Source organism: Piliocolobus tephrosceles, chromosome 6 (assembly GCF_002776525.5).
Source record: "Piliocolobus tephrosceles isolate RC106 chromosome 6, ASM277652v3, whole genome shotgun sequence".
NCBI classification, from domain to species: Eukaryota; Metazoa; Chordata; class Mammalia; order Primates; family Cercopithecidae; genus Piliocolobus; species Piliocolobus tephrosceles.
The window spans coordinates 95,384,141-95,405,824 of NC_045439.1; the positions used below are offsets into that span (position 1 = coordinate 95,384,141).

Here is a 21,684-nt window from a genome sequence, read left to right on the forward strand (position 1 = left end):
TGATCCCTTGTGGTTTTGTGTCTGTAAACAGCTTCTCTAATTTTCTGTTAGCTTGTCTTTAAGTCTCATGTGGCTTTTTATTTTTAGTAATAGACATTGTATATGAAAAATTGTAGAGCTAATTTGAAGCCTTGGATGATATTCTTCTCCAGAGAGGATTTACATTTGCCCCTGCCAGGGGCTTGGAAATTAGCAACCCAGGATTGTCTCATCCAATCAGGGATTGAGATGATTAAAGCTGGCCATCATTCCCTGTCAGGGCAATTTGCAGTTTGTTCTTCAAGTTCCCAACCTAAGGAGTGGGAGAGTTAGCAGGGCCTCTCCTCGGTGGATGCTGAGTTCCAATGTTTATCTCCCTGGAGCTCTGTGAGGCTGTGAGTTCTAGCTCAGCTTATTAACCTCTTCTCTACTGTCATTGGAAGAAAACCCAAGGGGGAAAAAGAAGACCCTGTTCTCTGGTATTCCCTTTACTCAGCCCTGTAATCATTAGGTTTTGTCCAGCTTTCTAGTTCTCAGTCAGAAGATTGATCTAAGTTACCCAGTCTATCATCGTTGGAATGGTTCCTTTATATAGTTATATTGAAGTGGAACCCCTTCATATGTTCCATAAGTTTACCATAACACTGTTCTGTTTGGGCCTGATTTTCACTTCATTTTTACTTGCTTTGGTTTTCATTTCATTTTATTTTTTTTGTACTAATGTTACCTTTATGACTTTCACCCATTATCTGATAATAAATGTACATATGCTTTCATAGGTTCTTTTAAAATCTTCTAAATAGTATAGCATTAAGGATGTTCTTAAAATTAATTAAACTTGCTTGTTTGCTTTTTAGGATAACTTTCCATTTGATCCTCCATTTGTTTGAGTGGTGTTAACTGTTCTCTCAGGAGCATAAGTTTAAGTGATTACTTTACTTTTTTTTTTTTTTTTTTTTAAAGTTTTTTATAGAGATGAAGTCTCACTATGTTGCCCTGGCTGTTCTTGAACTCCTGGGCTCAAACAATCCTCCCACCTTGCCCTCCCAAAGTGCTGGGATGACAGGCATGAGCAGCTGTGCCTGGCCTACGTTTGTTTTTTTTTAATACAGTGTGCACCAGAATCATTTGGAGAGCTAGTCCCAGGGTTTCTGATTCAGTAGGTCTGTGGTATTGCCTGAGCATTTACATTTTTAAGAAGTTCCCAGGTGAAGCTGATACTGTTGTTCTGGGGCTCACATCTGGAACTTTTGGTTATAAATCATTATGTTGTTGATAGGTAGAGATTTTAGTGATATATATATATACACACACACACACATATTTACACACACACACACACATATATACACATACATACTTTTTTTTATCATAAAAACCAAAGGTTTTTCAAATGTAAATTGTGACTGAAGGTTTAGAGAATGTTACGATTACAGAGTGGTCCCCACATGCCTGTGATCCTAATTAGTACTTCTAGGAACAGTCATGGGAAATCTCATGGACCTGTGGAGCTGGCTAATTACTTCTAGAGGTGATAGTTGCAATGTAGTAGAATCAAATGGTAATTGTCATGCAGTTTTACTGAAATTTGTATTGCTTCTTTTTTGTGATTGGAAGTCTTACAGAAGTGGGGAAAAGATCACAGTTTGCTAGGTTAGTTGTGAAATGTTCTGTAGACCCTGAAAGTATGAGCAATTTAAAGTAATGAAGATTTTCAAACACTCAGCTGACTAATTCCATTATGTGACATAATCCACATTATGGTGATTAAAATCTAAATATCTCCAGCCCTTACTTTGATCATTTCTATGGTTGAGATAGTAATAGTTGCATTTAGGGTAAAAATATGAGTGACTACTTCAGACTACAGAACTTTCTCCAGAAGAGCTTTGTTGCTACAGTTATTTTTACTTGTATTTGCTGTACATGCTTATGTATGTGTTTTGGGGGCTAAGATCCTGTTAAGAATCATTCTATATAATCAGAATACATATTAACTGTGGTATTGATAGTACAGAATATTTATCTGGACATGATATCCATCTGTAAAAGCTCACAGAAACAAAAAGTATGGGTTTAAAAAAAAAAACCTTAGTATTACATACGAATGTGCTGAGCTCATTTTGAGTTTCACCACATAGTAAAGGAATATTGGTTTTATTATTTAATTAATTAATTTTATTGAGACAGGGTCTTGCTCTGTTGCCCCAGGCTGCAGTGAGTGGTGCAATCACAGCTCACTGCAACCTCTGCCTCCTGGGCTCAAGCCATCCTCCCACCTCAGCCTCCTGAGTAGCTGGGATGGCAGGCGTATGCCACCAGGCCAAGCTAATTTTTGTACTTTTGATAGAGACAGGGTTTCACTATGTTGCACATGTTGGTCTTGAACTCCCAGGCTAAAGCGATCCACCCTGCTCAGACTCACAAAGTATTAGGATTATGGGTCTGAGCTACTTTGCCCAGCCCAATAGTTTGTTAAATTTTTGTAATTGTTTACTTATCTTTTTCTTTTGTTTTTCTGTTTTAATTTTTAAATTTCTATTTTTTTCAATATTGTGTTGTAAGAGTTTACTTACCTGAGGCCTGCAGCCTAATCTTTGCCATATCTCCCCAAGTGTTCTGTGAGTGCTAATATAGCGGTATGTTCATAGATATTTGTTCTGTGGGAATTGCAAGGATTTGGGGAAGCCAGGTTCAAAATGTCTTTACCAAAGGACTTCCTGGAAGCCTTAATGCCATTCTCTCTTTTTCCCAAATTTGTTATTAGTGCTCCTGACAGCATCTCAGAGGACGGTGCCCTCTGGCTTACTCTCTGGGAAATGCTGCTCTGTTGGAAATCCGGAGTTCTGAGTGATTCCCATGTGCTTTCTGCTGCAGAGCAGGACATGCTGAAGTGATTCCTTCATGAGCAGATGTTAGAGGTCTCCTTTTGATAGCTTATTACAAAGGTGATCACAAATATGCTATTATGGTGAGTGGAAATCTCAGGTTTGGTGTGAAGCAGAGTTGTTTAGAATTGTGTACTGTTTTATTTTGCTACCTTTAAAGCTTCTCTAGGCTGTTTTGGTTTTGGCAGTAAAATTGCTATAAAAAGTACTTCTCTTGGCATAAAACCTCATGGTCAGTTTTAGAAGTTCAGTGTTAGGTAACCCAGCCAAATACTTAGGTATGCAAAATAAACAGAAGACTGAAAAATAGCAAATGTTTAACTTTTGTGTCTCTTACTCACCACACCAGCCTTTTACTAGCCACCAAGCCATAGTTCTTTTGTTTTTCATAGTTGAATGTTAAAATGTAAGGGCTTTTTAATGAAGCCCTTACTGATTGGGAAGAAAAGACATTAGCATTGTGCTTTAGTTTTATGTGCTGGTTTATAAAATTGTGTATGTTGACTCAATATTCCCATAAGCACAGGAAAGGAAAATGGGTCATTTTTTGTTCAGAATCTTACTTGAGAAAAAAAAAAAGATCAAGGAAAAGATTTGGATAAAAATCTGCAAATTCAGGATAAGTGTATGAAAACATTTGAAAATGTGATTATAAAATGGACCAGTATAGCTTTTCAACATTTTATTGTAAGAATCCCAAAAATGTAAGTTTATGATCTTAGTATACCACCTAGAATGGAGACAAATACATGAAGTTATGAGTCATGCCATTTTCAGTTTTAAAATCTCTCACATAGTTTCTTCATTGATTCTTTTCTGCCACAGTGTGTTATAGTCCTCATTATTTGGATGAATAATTTGAACAATAAGTCAGCTTGTGACCTACCCAAATAAATCTTCTGATTCCTAGTAAAGTGTTTTTCATTATACCAAATACCAGCTATATAAGAGGAGGTTAAAAGTACTAAGAACTCTAAGTACCCTATTGATTATCATATGATAACCATGGGCCAGGCATGGTGGCACATGCCTATAATCCCAAAACTTTGGGAGGCTGAGGCGGGCAGATCACTTGAGGTCAGGAGTTTGAGACCAGCCTGGCCAAGATGGCGAAACCCCATCTCTACCAAAAAATACAAAAAATTTGCTAGATGTGGTGGCACATACTGGTAATCCCAGTTACTCAGGGGGCTGAGGCAGGAGAATCGCTTGAACTCAGGAGGCAGAGGTTGTGGTGAGCTGAGATCACGCCACTGCACTCCAGCCTAGGTGACAAAGATAAACTCCATCTGAACAAAAAAGAAAAAGAAAAGCTAAGCAAAGACTTAATTTGTCTGAGGTTTAAAACTGCAAAGAGTTGCTCTTCAAGAAGTAGGTGGGATCTCAGCTAGGCAGTGAAATGTGAGTAGGGTTTGGTCAGCTGGTGGAGGTTGCAGGAAGATTATTTACATAGGTGAAAAGTAAACACAATCAGGTATCTAGGAAAGAGAATGAGAGATTCAGAGTACATGAGACCAGTTTGAGCTATAACACAAGGAGGGTAGGATTCATGTAGAAGAGTTGTAGGAAATAGTGCTGATGTAATATTTTGTACTCGAACAGTTCTGTGGATTGGTGACAGATTTTTTTTTTTTCTGGTAACTAAACTATTACTCCTGGATATTCATCTTGCTATGTAACTGGTTGAGAAACAGGGGAGTAACAGTAAAGAAACTGTTTTAGAATAAATCTGCTGACAGCAGAAGAGAATACAAGACACACTGTGCTCACAGAGCCTAGAAGAGTGTGACAGTAGTTGAGGGCCACACTGTCATCTTAGAGTGAAGTGAGGAGAACCTACATTGGTTTGGTAGTCCTGGGAGTGGAAGGAGGAATGACATGTGAAAGCTCATTGGAGGCAGAATCAAAATGGCTTGGTCTTCATAGTCAACTATTAAGTGAGGAGGAGGAATTATTGGCTGACTGGCTAACATGGTGAAACCCCGTCTGTACTAAAAAAATACAAAAAATTAGCTGGGTGTGATCTCGGGTGCCTGTAGTCCCAGCTACTCGAGAGGCTGAGGCACGAGAATGGCATGAACCCGGGAGGCAGACCTTGCCATGAGCCGAGATGGTGCCACTGCATTCCAGACTGGGCAACAGAACGAGACTCCGTCTCAAAAAAAAAGGAAAGGAAAGAAAAGAAAAAACAATGAAAAAGGTAAACCAATAAAATGACATTGTACTTGGTGCTGAATCTATGCTAGAATAGGCATTAGAGTGACCTTTATTTAAGGTTCTAATTTGCTCTTGTTGGGCACTTAGAACATCGGTTTGTTGTTTTTTGTTGAGATTCTGGAAATGTTCCAATTTTACTTTTTCCCCTTGACTCCAGACTTTGTAACACTGGTCTGCTGCTGTTAAGTTATATGCCATTTTGTTAGGGCTTCTCAAGTGGGAATCAGGAATGCTGCTGTGTTCTAGAGATGTTTTTTGTTCTTCCTGTAGGGCCGAAGCAGTGCCTACTCGATAGAATCAGTCATCATGCAAATAAATGCCACCTGAGTCAAAGGCAAAGCCAGTGTGCAGCTTGGAGCAAAGAAGGTACTTCTATTAAAAATTTGACATAAACCGTAAGATACATTTTATATTATTTTGTGAGCCTACTTCCTGTCTTAATTCTTTCTGAGAGAATTCATTTCATTTTCATTTGGTTTGTTTTCTTTTTGTTACAAAGATGATCTATAGAAAATATAGAAGTATAAGAAAATTAAAGATACTGACTAATAATCACTTAATTATTTAGTATCTGATTGTTTAGTCTTTGTTATATTTACTGTAGACAAACATGTCTACAGTTGTAAATTTATTATTAGTATGTATACCCTAGTAAAAGTTATATGTACTTTGAAGTTTTGCAAAGTTCATGTTATAGAATTAATTCCTGATGAACTTTTATGTGCTAGGCACTAGTCTTTTTATTTATTTATTTTTACTTTTTCCCCCCTTTCTGCCTATGCTTACCAAGTCTTTTTATTTTTTACCTTTGATTAGCTCTTTCAATCCTCTTAATAACTTAAAAAGTGGGTATTATTAATATCTGCATTTTATGGATGAGGCAACTGAAGGCAGGTAACTTGTCCAAGGTCACAGGTGGCAGAGCAAGGATTGGAACGAGACAGCCTGACTGCCCTAGGCCCTACCAAGAGGAGCTGAGAGCAAGCCATGGGGCAGAAGGATGTTGGTCAGGCTGGTTTTCTGTTTAGTTAACATGAAACGCAGGCTATAACCTTAATTCTAGGACATTACAGAGAAAGCTTTCCAAAGCCAGAGGTTTTCTTTCTGACATGACCATGACTTTTTAGCAAAAACATGATTTTGTTTAAAGGCAACATGGTGTTCTAAGAAGCTTCCATTCACACTCTTATGGAGGGAATGGTAGTTGAGCTAAATAGTGAAATGCTGCAGCACACGGCCTTTAGGGCAGCTTCTGACCTATTTCTATGGTCAGGAAAGACACCCATCTTTCCCTGCTGCCCACAGCCTCCAGCTATTCACCTCCAGAATTTCCTAGTCTGTGATCACATTCAGATGAGGGATCTGTTTTGTTTCTTCCAGGGTAGGAGGAAGGGAGTCACCACCTGTACTAAGCAGTCTAGTCTTCTGTGTATAAATGAGCAAGGTTGGGGAGCCAAATTTGAGAGCCTTGTATAATGCTGAGATGCTCCAAGACAATCCAAGAGAATGTCAGGATTATGCATGGTGGTAAAGTGGTACCCACAGCTCTCATCAGAAGCAGACACAGATACTTTTTGTAGGAAAGCATATCTAACTTAAGCCTGTAGGATTCCCGAAGATTAAAAGCAGGCAAATATGAATTCAGTCAAATCATAGCATTCAAGTAGTCTCAACCCAAGATATTTGAGAATTGTCAGAAACAATGAATAATATGTTTCCCAAAGACTGTAGGTTTTGGAATTATCAGATACAGAACACAGACTTCAAATATTAGAATTGTGAGAAAATAGTACATGTGAAACCTAATATAGAAGAAAGATGGACTCATAAAATTGAGCAACCAGTAAGACCACCAGGAATGATGAGGAAATAGAAAAGAAAATGGATGAAATAGAACTTACAGAAATAAAATATATAGCTGAGTATGGTGGCTCACACCTGTAATCCCAGCACTCTTTGGGAGGCTGAGGTGGGAGGATGGTGTGAGCGCAGGAGTTGGAGACAAGCCTGGGCAACATGGTGAGAACTCATTTCTATAAAAAATACCCCACCACCACCACCAAAAAAACAAACAAACAAACAAACAAATAGCTGGGTATGGGGCACGTGCCTATAGTTCTAGCTAGTGAGGAGGCTGAGGTGGGAGGATCACTTGAGCCCAGTAGGCCAAGGCTGCAGGTATATGCCACTGCAGTCCAGCCTGGGTGACAGACTGAGACTCCATCTCAGAATGAAATGAAAGAAATAAAAAATGTAATTGTTGAAATAAACTCAGTGGATGGATTAGACATCAGAAGAAATAATTAATTGGTTAGACAATTACCTCTCAAAAGTAAGTCAGTATGTTACACAGAGAGACATGAGGATAGATGACAGGGCAGAAGTTGGTGGGGTTGTGCAGGGAGGGAGATCAGAATGAAGTCTAAAATATGTCTTAGTGGAATCCCAGGAGGAGATATTAAAATTATATTGGAAAGTGAGAGAAATAGAAGTTCTAAAGGTGATAGAAGGAAGTGAACATCAACCAGTCACAACAAATGTAAATAGACTAAAGTTACCAGTTAGACAGATGGAACTAATAAAACACTATCCAGCTGTTTTAATCCATCATATTTAAAATATGAGGATATGAGAAAATTGAAAGATTTTATAAAGGAGAGAGAGTGATAAAGATATTAAAGATATGCCAGTATACATTAACCAAAAACAAGTGATAGAGCTTCAGTATCAAACAAAAAAGGATTTTAGAACAGAAAGCGTTAATAAGGACTTGATGCTAAATGACTGTTAATTAGGAGGATGTAGCAATTTTCATATTTTATGTACCTGTCAAAATAGCCTCAAAATACAGAAGAAAAACTGATAAAATCACAGGGAGAAACTGACAAGTCTGCCATTGTATTTGGAGATTTCACCATATCCTGCTTACCATAAGTAAGTTACACAGAATGCCTACATGTAGATTTGAATAACCACTGAATGAACATGCTGTAATGGGCAAATATAGACCTTTGTACCCAATAATTAGATATTCTATTTTCTTCTCAAGCATATGTGGACTGTGGGAGAAACATTAATTATATATTCATAAAGCAAGTCAGAAGATTTAAAAACTATTGGCACCATCCATACCATATAATTTATAATTTAAATATGAAGCAAATAACGTTAGAAAGCAATAATAAAGAGATTAACAAAAAGCTACATGAATTTGGAAATTACACACCCTTGTAATTCATGGTTTAAAAAACTCAATGCAATTTTAGAATGCTTAGAATTGAACCATAGTTAAAATACAAAACTTCTATCTATTCCTCTCTCTCTCTCCCTCCCACTTCCTATCTGGTACATTCAAGAAGCTAATCTTTTTCAATGAAGAACACCCCAAATACTGAAAGGTAGAAAAAGTACAGATGGCGTTCTTTGATCTTAGTTAAATCTATAAGTTAGTAACAAAACCAGAAAACAAATGCTGATTTGTGGAATTTTTAAATTCATGCAAGTAACCCTTGGGTCAAAAAGGATTTGAAATTAAAACTGCCAAATATGCAGAGAACAGCAATAATGCAATCATTACTGATTAGAGACTAGACGAGAGCTCATAGGAATGTTCATTGCCTTAAAATCCTTATGTCATTAAGAAAATAATGAAAATGAATTAAGCCTCTAACTCATTCTTAGAAAGGACAATCAAAAAACCTGATGGAAAGCAGAATGGGGAAATTATTAAAGACATAAAGTAGAAATCAGTGAGTTAGAAGAATAGAAAGGGTTAAATCCCCAGTACAGTAAAGCCTCTGCAGAAACATTTCTTTAAACTGGGCTTTGATACTTTGCTACTGATAATTAGAATAGAAAAGGCCAACATTCTTATTTTCTCCTCATGTTTTGGGTGGTGGGCAGTAGGGTTTGGAAGTGACTCCTTCACAATCACTTGGAAGCTTCAGGGTATATGTACTTTCTATATACAGTTTTTTCTAAATCTTTTATTTTTGTCCTTTGTGCGAAAATATGGACTGATTAAAAAACACTTTTTCATTAATGTTAAGAAACCATGTTACTACACATTTTATATCTTAGGTTTTTAACAGCATTATGGCAGAGGTTTACTATTTTAAAGAGTTCTTAGAAGTTCAAAAAACTACCCTGTAAAAAATGGTAGAAGTGGCCAGGCATAGTGGCTCATTCCTGTAATCCCAGCACTTTGAGAGGCTGAGTTGAGTGGATCACCTGAGGTCAGGAGTTTGAGACCAGCCTAGGCAACATGGTGAAACCCCATCTCTACTAAAAATATAAAAAATTAGCTGGGCGTGGTAGCAGGCACCTGTAATCCCAGCTTCTGAGGAGGCTGAAGCATGAAAATCATTTGAACCAGGGAGGCAGAAGTCGCGGTGAGCCAAGATCATGTCATCCCACTCCAGCCTGGGCAACAGAGCGAGACTCGGTCTCAAAAAGAAAAAAACCTCAATGAGCTTGTTAAGCAAATGGAAAACAACACTTACCTGTAATTAGAAGTTAACCAGAAGCTTTCAAAAATGTATTAGTTGACAAGGAAGTCAAGAAAAAGAGGAAAATTATGTATGTGATCCTTAACAGTAAAATATATCAAAACCAAGGTACAATTAGAAATAGAGGCATTTTCTAAATTAAATACAAGGCTGCCAGATTAGAAAGACAACATCAATATGATACAATCTCTTTTCCATTAATGTTAAAAACTTCTCCTATACTGACCTATAAATTTGTCCCACTGATGAAATAGAATCTGAAAATTGGGATATAGATACTGTGGGAAGAATGATAAAATTGAACTTAATTATAGCAACAGTCTAGTCTCTGGACCAGGCCCAAGAAAACAAAACAGAAGCATACTCAACTAGGATTAACAATTCATTTAGCAAGGGGTGAGAAGGCCTATTGTAATTGAGTAGTTTGAAAGCTTATGCACACCCAAATTTTTCAGATATTCTGATTTGTTAGGCCTGAGCCAAGGCCCCATTCTTATATTTTTGCTTGTTAATTTGCTATAGGTAATTCTGATATATACAAAGACTAAGAACAATTCCTTGAACATAGTGACAACCTCTATCTGGAATAGTCCAAATCCCAATTACCCTGATTCCTACACCAACAGTTCCCAAACTGGTGTACTACAAAGTCTTGTGAATGCTTCTTGAAAAAAAAAATACACAATCATGGCCATAAAAATTCACTGTTCTGAGAAGTCCTGTTGAATTTGCCAAGCATTTCCCAAATTTATTTATTAATTTGTTACCTCTATTACATATATTTACTACATTTTTAACTTAGTAACTATTAAAAACCCCAAACATAGAAACAATGCCCCAAGGATGTTATGTGATGTTAATATTATTCTGTTGGAAATGTGCAGAAGAGTCATAACATGTACTCCATTTATTTATTTATTTATTTATTATTTAATGTTATTTATTTATTTCTTTGAGATAGAGTCTTGTTCTGTCACCCAGGCTGGAATGCAGTGGGATAATCTTGGCTCACTGCAACCTCCACCTCCCAGGTTCAGGTGATTCTCCTGCCTCAGCCTCCTACAGGTATGTGCCACCATGCCTGGCTAATTTTTTGTATTTTTAGTAGAGACAAAGTTTTACCATGTAGGCTGGTCTTGAACTCTTGACCTCAAATGATCCAGCCACCTCAGCCCCCCAAAGTGCTAGGATTACAGGCATGAGCCATCGTGCCTGGCCTTCCATAAGGCATTTAAAGTCACTTCCAAAGGCACAATCAGCAGACTTGCCAAAATTCAGAGGCAATATCTCTAGAGTCAGACCTGCCTTCAAATTCCAACTCCCCACAACCCAAAGCCAATCAATTGTCTTACTAGAATAACATCAAATAGCAATTAGCACGTGGTCCTCAACTTCTCCAGATCAGCTCTACAGGCCGGGCGTGGTGGCTCAAGCCTGTAATCCCAGCACTTTGGGAGGCCGAGACAGGCGGATCACGAGGTCAGGAGATCGAGACCATCCTGGCTAACACGGTGAAACCCCGTCTCTACTAAAAAAAAAATACAAAAAACTAGCCGGGCGAGGTGGCGGGTGCCTGTAGTCCCAGCTACTCGGGAGGCTGAGGCAGGAGAGCGCCTGTAGTCCCAGCTACTCGGGAGGCTGAGGCAGGAGAATGGCGTAAACCCGGGAGGCGGAGCTTGCAGTGAGCTGAGATCCGGCCACTGCACTCCAGCCCCGACAGAGCCAGACTCCGTCTCAAAACAAAACAAAACAAAACAAAACAAAACAAAACAAAAAAAGCTCACATTCTTTCAGATCAGCTCTACAAAGATGTATACTATTAACAGTGGAAATATTGTGAACTCAAGTCTTTAACAGATAACATTAATCAAAAGCATTCTCATGGGAAAATTATTATATATAAAATATGTTTCTCACCAACCAAAGCCTCTATAAAATTTCAGACTGATCTAATGACAATTTAACTTATTTTTTAAATACATAATTATGTCAAATAAATGCCACTACAAAGGCCTGAATACAGTCTCTGAGTCTAAGGTCCTCCCCATCTCCTCCATTTCACATTTGATTATACATATCTTTGAGGGAACATCACTCATTATTTGTTTGGGGAGTATTATCAGATATTATCTGATATTTTGGATATTATCAAAAGTAATTGATTGGAAGTCAATGGCACTATTTATACTAAAAGAGTAGGATCCTCATCAGTAGATAGAGGCACATAGAAGTATAGTCATATTACATCTACCAAGTGTCAATAACAGGCAGCGGCTTCAAAGCCAAGGTAGTGGTTGGATGCAAAGCCAAGGTGGTGGTTGGAATTTTAATTGGCAAAGGAGGCAGATAGAGAGAAATGTAGATTCAATAATAATGTGAAGTCCATGAAAGCCTGTGGCTATAAATAATGTAGAGCCATAGAGTCCATCGGAGATAGTAAAGGGGGCCTGGAAATATTCAGAGACTTGTAGAAGGGTAAAGTAAATACCTAAGGTAGTTGTGATGGATAGTGCTTGAAGTATTTGCTTTTGGCTACCTTCTATCAGGCTGTCTACAACCTTGAAAGTTTTTTGAGGGCAAGAATCAAGTCTTTTACAGCTTGTAGCATGCCTCTGTGTATGCAACAGGTCATCAATAAATAATTTGTTACCCTAGTTTGTCATAAAATATAGGACATACTTAGCTGTACAGCACGATGTGATTTGATCACACCCAATCTATGAGTGGAGAATAACAGTATTGAATCAGTTTTAAAATAACACTCCCTATTCCCTTTTCACCTTCATAGTATATTCGTTTGGTTTCTAGTAATGTTGGCTCTGTCCATATGTTTTTAGATAATAGTACAACCTTTGTTGTGCCTAAGTGAAATTATACCAGGAATTTCATGTGGGAAAAGTTAATGCACTGGTCTTAGTTTTGATTAAGATTTTAGATGTTTGAAAATATAAATTCAGATATTGGACAATGAGGGTTTTATTTTGGAGGTTGGAGGAGATTAAAGTGTTGGGGTAAGACTGATAGGCTCCTTTGGCTACTTGCGTATGGGGGTGGGGAGAATATACAAGTTTACCAAAACTTGTAAATTCTCACAGTGCTTAGTTTTGTGACTGTACAAAAACTGGAATTGTTTTTCCTAGGTCTCAGTGGAGAAATGTGAGCTGTGAGTTTAGCATCCTGTTTACTGTATTTTGGCCAGGGTTTTGCAGGCTTTTGTGGAGAAAATTATATTGCTTTCCTTGTCCTGTTCGTAACATATTTGTATATCAATATGCTTCCTTGTTTTTTACTATGGTAAAATTCTATCTTGCATATGGAGAAATAAGTCTATTAGAGTGAATTAAAAGAAATCTTTACTGTGAAGTGGCAGCCTTGTCTAATGGACTGTGTGTTTAAGCCTAACGTTAATACATCACACTAGAGCCCAGCATAGTGGCGTGTGCCTGTAATTGCAGCCACTTGGGAGGCTGGAGCAGGAGGACTGCTTGAACCTAGGAGTTTCAGACCAGCCTGGGCTATATAATGAGACCCCATCTCAGTCAATCAACCCATCAATCATTTACACTAAAAAGACCAAAGTCTTTCTTGCTCTTTTAGAATGTTTTTTCCCAGACATTCTAACAAATGTCTGGGTGACATTTCATTGTCTAAAACAATGAAAAGGGTTTATGACAGAGTTACAGCAGTCATCAGAGAAAAATCCTGGACAAATTGCAGGTCTATACCAGTTGTAAATTATTATTACTGCAGTTGAAATCCAATGTTATTTTTGTATAGTCTTTTTGGGTGTAGCTGTGTTTAATAATAACTTGTTTGCAAATTTAGAGGTCTGTAGCTATGATTTCTTCTTAGAGACCTTGACCTTGGGGGCTTACAGTTTAATGGAAGAGAGAACTAGAAACCAAGAATTCAACGCAGAGAATGAGGTTCTGCAGTACAGGGTGTACACAGGGTGCAGAGAAGCGCTGGGGCACCGTGTTCTGACCTCATCTTCTACTGCTGTAGGCTTCCCAAGTGCCATTTCCTGAACCTACCTGTTTTTTTCCACCATCTGGACCTCTCTGCGTAGGCACCGATCTCTCTCCTTGCAAACCTTTTCCACACCTATGTGTCTGGTGAAGTTCTGTTTCTTCAAATGCTTCTTAAAGGCTGCCTCTAGCTCATCCAAATAATTGTTTTGTCTACATCTCTGTTCTTTCTTTATAAATAATTACATTCAATTCTTATTATTTGCAGTAATAATATTCTATAAAGTTGCCTGGAACACTGAATTAGTCAAATACTGAGCCCTTGTTTCCAGGGTAAATATGTACATACATAAATATCTCACATAGGTTATAATCTTAATTCCTAAAGACAACTTATCCTGGTAGATTGAATTTTTTCTTTCCAAAAGAATAAGGGAAGTACAGAAGTGTTAAGTGATTTGCCTGAGGCTGCTCCACTAACAGGTGCCAGAGAGAAGATTCAGACCCCGTCCAGTTGGCCCCAGAGCCACAGCTTCTTGCACCACACTGCACTGCCCTCTACTGTCTCTGTCCTCGGGTCATCTTTGTATGAGAGCTGAAACAAGAAGACCGAGGGTCACCTTATTTGACCTTAGCTTGGGACATGTGCAAGGAGTGACAGAGTTTTCACTACTACGTGTATATCCATGAATCACCTTGAAAGCTCCACAGGTATTAATTTGGGGATTACAAAGACATTTTAGCAAGTAAGCAAATTTGCAAATGTGGGATCCACAAATAGTGAGGGTCAACTGTATTTGTAAGTGACTGCTAGGATCTGTTTCATGGTAATCCCTTCCCGCAAGAATGTGGAATGTTTCTTTAGCTTCTTTGATAGTTTATTTATTTATTAAGTACTTACTATATACCAGACTCTGCTTAAATTTGTGGTGAACAGCTAGAGATTAAGTCCTGCCCTGTTATTTTATATTAGAGTAGGAAAGACAGCTAAGTCTGGAGCTCAGGGGTGAGGCTCAGGTTAGAATTATAGATTCACTTGACCGAGGTGAAACCTGGTGTGCCCCCTCCTACTTCACATCCCCAGACATACTTCCAGAACATTTCTGTTCTGTTCTTGTGTATAAAGTCATCCTTTTGAGCCTCTCTCCATTGATGCATGTCAACCTCTACTTGTCTTTTGTTGATTTTGAGGCCACTTGCCCATGTAACTGATAGGATATTGAAGAAGAATCGTACCAACCTGGTTCTGCTACCTAACAGCTGAGTTACATTGGTCAAGCTCTTGGACTTCTGAGCCTGTTTCCTAATTTCAAAAGTAGTGATATGATGTGTTAGGCCCTGGCGGGTTGCAAGGAAGAGGCACACACATATCACCTTTGATGATGAGGGCCGAATGTTAACTTGAATGGAAAGTCATCCAAACAGTGATATTGTCTCTGGCCCTAGTACTTTCAAAACCTCACAGAATATTAATTTAGCAGTATTTAGGATAGGGTTTGAGCTCTGAAGACCTATAGTGTGGTTATTTGTTCATATGGCTGTTTTCCATACTAGACCATGAGCTCCATGAGGGCAGGGTCTACAGTTTCATATTTCTATCCTAGGCACTCAGTTCAGTGACTGATACACAGTAATAGAGGCACAAATGTTTCAAGAGTTAAGGAATTGTCAACTCTTACTGAAAGAATAGAAAGATATAAAGGCTTCTCAGAGAAGGTATTATTTAAGCTTTTTTTTTTTTTTTTTTTTTTTTGAGATGAAGTCTCACTCTGTCACCCAAGATGGATTGCAATGGTGTGATCTCAGCTCCCTGTGACCTGTGCCTCTGAGGTTCAAGCAATTCTTCTGCCTCATTCTACTGAGTAGCTGGGATTACAGGCATCAGCCACCAAGCCCAGCTATTTTTTGTATTTTTAGTAAAGACGAGGTTTCACCATGTTGGCCAGGCTAGTCTCAAACTATTGACCTCAGTGTTGTGCCCGCTTTGGCCTCCCAAAGTGCTGGGATTACAGGCATGAGCCACCACGCCCAGCCTATTTAAGGTGATTCTTTAAGGGTGAGTAGAAATTTTTCCAGGTGGGTGAATAAAACCTTGAGATATTATTCCAAGCAGAGACCAGTAGGTGCAAAGACACAGGGATACAGAAATGTTGAAGTTTACCAAACACTGCTAAATTAAAAAAAACAAAAAGGAAACTTTCAAAATCAAAAATTAAAATTAAAAATCATCTAAAATAGACCAGGCGAGGTGGCTCATGCCTGTAATTCCAGCACTTTGGCAGGCTGAGGCAGGTGGATCATGAGGTCAGGAGATCAAGACCATCTTGACTAACACAGTGAAACCCTATCTCTACTAAAAATACAAAAAAAAAAAAAAAAAAAAAAATTAGCTGACTGTGGTGGTGGACACCTGTAGTCCCAGCTACTGGAGAGGCTGAGGCAGAAGAATGGCATAAACCTGGGAGGCAGAGCTTGCAGTGAGCCGAGATCATGCCACTGAACTCCAACCTGGGCAACAGAGCAAGACTCCATCTCAAAACGAACAAACAAACAAAAAATCACCTAAAATAAAAGCTATGAATGGGCTTGGCCAGAGGTCACATAGCAATTGAGTTAACTATGACCATAGACACTCAGTAATAGATTAGGGAAAAAACATAACATTCTCAGGTTGTTGGCAGAGTATCTGGAACAATTTACAAATATGGGCATTAAATTCTGGGAATAATTACACTGTAGTGATATTTCTTTCTCTGCATATGAAGCATGTACGTATTGCACACTTTTCAAGGTGCTTAAAATCAGACTCTTCTCGAGGAGCTCATGAGCAATTAAGGGAGACGGATGGCTGAGCAACTGATTATCATGTGACAACTGAGGTAACAGAGATATGACTAAGATGCTATCTAAACAAGAAGAAAGGAATTATTCGTAACACATGGAGTGCTGGGGAAAGATTTCTCAAATGAAACCAGCCAAGTGCGATGGCTCCCACTTGTAATACTGGCACTTTGGGAGGTGGAAGTGCGAGGATCCAGGAGGATCTAGGAGGTCAAGGCCAGCCTGGTCAACAGAGGAAGACCCTGCCTGTCTCTCTACTTGAAAAAATAAAAATAATTTTTTTTTAAATGAAGTGATATTTGAACACGCTGGAGCACCATACAAATATCGGACAGACTGAAGGAATGTATCCGGCTTAATTTAACATTTTTTGAAATTTTGTATTGCAAAAATAGTACATATTCACTGTTTTGAAACTAGAAAGAATTGATAGGCAAGGAAGGCTGTCTACAAAGCACTCCATAGATCCACCATACTGAGACAATGCTTAATGCTTTGATGGATTTATTGTATACTTTCTATGCATAAGCATGTATTATATACATACACGTGCATGGTTAAATAGAAATGTTTCTCCTTGGTGTGCTGTTTATCCATTTATTGTTATGAAGTAAATCCCCAAAGAGTACATTTGCTTTGCCCAAGGGAGTCTTTGGCTACATGCTGCTGTATATAGTGAAAACTAAAAAAGGGGCTAACTTTTCAGCCATGTGACCTTATGGTGATTCAAATAGAGGCTTCATCAAAGGCAGATTCAGAAATGAACTTGGTGTGTGTGGGTGGTTATGCTTGGCATTATTTGTAATAGTATGCTAGGGATGACTTCAGTGTCCACCAATAGGGAACTGGTTAAGTAAACTGTGGTACATTCAAACAATGAATACTGTGCAGTTGTAAAGAAAAATGAGTAAGACCTCTGTGCTCATGCAGAAGAACACGTATATTGTGTGTGTTTTTAAAAAGGAACAAAGAATGGTATAGTATGTATTGTATGCTACTGTTTGTGTTGCTAGAAGAGAGTAGAATAAGAATATAAATGTGCATTTGCAAAGATAAATTCTGAAATGACATATAAGAAACCAATTAAAAGTGTCTGGCTGTGGAAGGAGAATAAGGCTGTGAATGGAATTTTGCCACACACTTTTATAGATAGTTATATTTAAAATTTTCTGAACTATGTATTTGTACACATGACCCTTTTAAAAATAAGTGAATGAAGGAATGAGGAATGAAGTGGGATTATGACAAAGAGATAAGAAAAAAGGATCTAAGGGGCTGCCCATCTTTTTGGTACCCAGTGAATATTAATACATAACAATAGCAGCAAAAATTGGAAGAGTAGCCCCAGGAGGGTAGGGAGTCAGCCTTTCCTTTGTCTGTTCCTCAATTTCATATAATAAAAAAAATAACCTGAGAACAATAAAACAATTTGAAACAAAAGTGTCTCCAGGTCTCTTAAAGTAAAGGAGGATGGGGCAGCTTTATGTAGTGCACTTCCCCAAAATGGGCTGATTTACCTCAAGAGGCGGGGATTCAAGCCTACATGGGATACATACAGGAAAAAAATAAGAAAAAGAAAAGAGATTTAAATACAAATACATGCAAATAACAATTCTCCCTGATTATAAAGGAAATCATTCTTTTTGTAATAATTTGGATGACAAGTATTAGGAAAGATCTTTAATTTGTCACTCAAAGCATTCTGGTTTGTTGCTTTTTATGCGTTTTTCTGCATATAAACCTTTTAAAAAGTAGAATCGTAATATATAGTCTTTTGTCACTTACTATATTTTGAGTATATTTCTGTGGCAGTAAATATATTCTGGCATCATCATTTTTAATAGCTGGGTGTATATTAAGTTAACCATTGCCACCCCAGAGGTGAATTTTCTTATATATACATTTTAATGGACTCGAGCAACCATTTTTGGACTGAATTCACAGAAGTAGAATTTCTGGAGGAAAATAATTTTTAGGGTTTTTAATAGAAATTTTCAAATTATCCTCCAGGAAAAATGACTCAGGTTATACTCCCACCAGCAAGGACAGAGCTCCAGGTTCCCCCTTCCATTTGTCATCTTTCCTGCCTTTATACAGCAAATCTCATAGTTTTCATGACGTTTCTTTGATTTCTTGTGCTTTTGAATCTTTTTGTATGCCATTGGCCATTTTTATTCTTGTGAGAAGTGCCAGTTTCTCCATTGCCCACTTTTGGTTGAAAATCATTTGTTTTTTTAAATTTTTTCTTAGTAACTTTAAAGATTTCTTTATAGACTAAGGATACAAACCCTTTATCTGTCATTGAGGTTACAAAAACTTTCTCCCAGTAATTTGTCATTTCATTCTTTCTTCCTTCTTTTCTTTTTTTCCTTTCCTTTCTCTTTCCCTTTTTCTTTTTCTTATTTTTTTCTCCTTCTTCCTTCCTGCTTTTCTTTCTTGCTTTCCGTTCTTTTTTTCTTTCTTTCTTCTTTCTTTTTCTTTCTTTCCCTCTCTCTCGCTTTCTTCCTTTCCTTCCACTTTCTTTGTTCTCTCCCTCTATCCTTCCCTTCTTCTTTCCTTCCGCCCTTCCTTCCTTCCTACCTTCTTTCATTCTTTCCTTTTTTCCTTCCTTTTCTTTCTTTCTTTTGCTAGCCAAGCTCCAAAGTCACGTTTCACTTAATTTTTAACCTGCCAAACTTGAAAGCCTTTTACGTTAGTGATTTTAGTGTAAACAGAAGCAGAAGAAAATGTAATTATCTAAGTCTCACTCTGTCACCCAGGCTGGAGTGCAGTGCCATAGTCATAGCTACTGCAGCCTGAAACTCCTGGGCTCAAAAAATTTTCCCACCTCAGCCTGCCAAGTAGCTAGGACTACAGCTGTGTGCCATGACACCCAGCTAATTTTTAAAAATTTTTTGGCAATGTGAATTCGCTATGCTGCCCAGTGTAGTCTTGAACTCCTGACTTCAAGTAATCCTTCCACCTTGGCTTCCCAAATGGCTGGGATTACAGATGGGAACTACTGCTCCCGGCGGAGAGTTTAGTTTTGTTTGCTAGTGGTGTTCTTGGTATCTTTTCATATTTGAGGCTTTGGTGCTAGTGCTGAAGTATTACATTCACCATCCGAAGTTTACAGGACTTTGGTTTTAATAGTGAACAGATGGAACTGTTCCCACCTCAGCCTCCCAAAGTGATGGCATTACAGGCGGGAGCCACCACACCTCGCCCAAAAGTTTTGTGTTTTTAAGGATATTAGACATGTTTCTTATTTTAAAAAAAATCTTAATAAAGTAGGAGAATAAGAGAAACATTTTTCCAAAAAAGAGAAATCACTGTGATTATTTTGTCGTATTGGAATGTTGGATACTATAGTCTGCTTCATTAACCATCAAGCATGCTATTGATTTTCCATTTTTATAGGATCTATATCTCAGTTAAGATGATACTGGTAAATCTTGTACTCCATTTGAAGATGAAAAATATAGGCCAAAATCATAGGCTTTGCATAGAAGCTGGATAATGAAGACAGCTCTGGAGGAACACATAGATTCACACACACAGACACACACATATATATAAAGTATACACACATGTACCTTTTTGAGTTTATTTTTTACAGTTTGAAAGCTTTTAAAGCAAAGGCCAGCCCCTCCCCTCTCCCAGAATGGGCGGCCCCTCCCCTCTCTGTGAGTGGGCGGGGACAGTGGTTGCATGGGCAGCTTTCCTTGTGAAGCCACAGGTCCCTCTGGACTCCCTGCTGCCTGGCCATGCCTCCTTTCCCTTTCATCTTTCTCACTGACCAATGGGCTTGGAGCATTAAGGCCACGCCCCCTTCTGAGTTCTAGTGGGGCCCTAGTTACGCCTCCTCTGGCTCAGTTGCACAGCGGCCTGGTAGGTGACTGGAGGCATTCAGCCGTGCTCACTGGGATTTCGCTGATGTGACCCCAACCCTGCCTCCCTCCGCACCCCATGATGTCAGAAAAAACACGACAGGGAAAATTCACCACAGCCAAGAAAAAGGTAAAACGCACCAGATCATAGCCCCCAACCCAACCACAGATCCCCTCCAACGACAAGACCCTTGAAAGAGTCCATACTACCCCTGAGGTATACCCAATTGGGACCCCCAACACCAGCGACTCTGGGCTCCCCACCCCCACCAAATTCTTGTCAATCAGTCCCACCCCTTCAGCAAGCAGCCCAATCACTGCCCTTGCCAATCTTTACCCCAGGGTGACTTTGGGCGGGTGACTCTGGGGGCTCCCCACTCCATACTCTGGCCCTCACCTCCTGATACCCCAAGCCCAACCTCCCTGGGCTCTTTGGGCTTGTGTCTCCCAGGACCTGGGTCCCCCAGCCCTGGCCCCGCACTCGCCAGTCTTCCCTGGATGACTTTTGGCTGGTGACTCCCAGGTCTTCCTACTGCGGACTCTGCCCTCCCCTCCTGCTGCCCCAAGCTCGACCTCCCTGGGCTCTTGGGCTGGCATCTCTAAGGACCTGGGTCTGAACCCTGTGTTTCCCTACCCAATCTTGGAGTGGTGACTCGGGCATTGCATTGATGTGGTCCCCTCAACTGGGAGGAGTGGAATGTAGTGATGTCACAGTTCCCCTAGGAACTGTCATTACTGCTGCAAGACCAGCCTTTGATCTTACAACCCAGTCCCCTAAGTTTTCTCACCCCATTTCCGGATCCTCTGGTCACAGCACAAATTTCCAGTTGGAAGGGGAATGGAGACTGTGGGAACCAGGAGCAGGAGGTTTCAGGCTGCCTTACTCCCTTAACATAGACATTGACCGTGGGAAAAGCCTGCACTTCCCCTTTGTGCTCAAAACATTGACAGTATCTCTGGGTGGCGATGGGAGAACGGGTTTGGTTTGTTTTTTTCCCAGGCTTCTACTTTGCAGAGAGACTTTAACATTCTTTTCTGAGTTCTCCATGGTTCTGGGACCAGATTGCCCTTCAGACAGTGGTCTCTGAAGTGAGATTTGCTCATCTTCAGTGGAGTAGATCTTAGGAAACTGAACTAGACAACTTGAATCTTCCTCATATCATCTCAACCTGGGGTGCTTTGAGTGCCACAGGATGAATGTGGGACATCTTTCTGAAGCATCTGATTCACCTGATTCTCTTGAGATAAAACATTAATGTACTTAGGGATGACAGTCACATAGGTTTCGAAGTATATACGAGACTTCTCTCTGAAATCAGGCTTGGGTTGTCCTCTTTCTGAAAAATTCCCAGATTTAACAAAAAAGCTGCCTTCTGCTGTGAGGACACATTGATATGCAAGTGTGAGAGGTACC

General features: G+C 39.2%; 1 protein-coding gene across 1 annotated transcript in view; it reads left to right on the forward strand.

Annotated features, from left to right (window-relative positions):
- The first annotated feature begins 1,464 nt into the window (after nt 1-1,464).
- LOC111522880 (golgin subfamily A member 6-like protein 4) overlaps nt 1,465-21,684 on the forward strand; it is a 29,670-nt gene continuing 9,450 nt past the window's right edge. Inside the window, 2 exon segments of the mRNA XM_026448332.1 lie at nt 1,465-1,540; nt 5,419-5,450. Of these exon segments, the coding sequence (XP_026304117.1) occupies nt 1,465-1,540; nt 5,419-5,450 (108 nt within the window).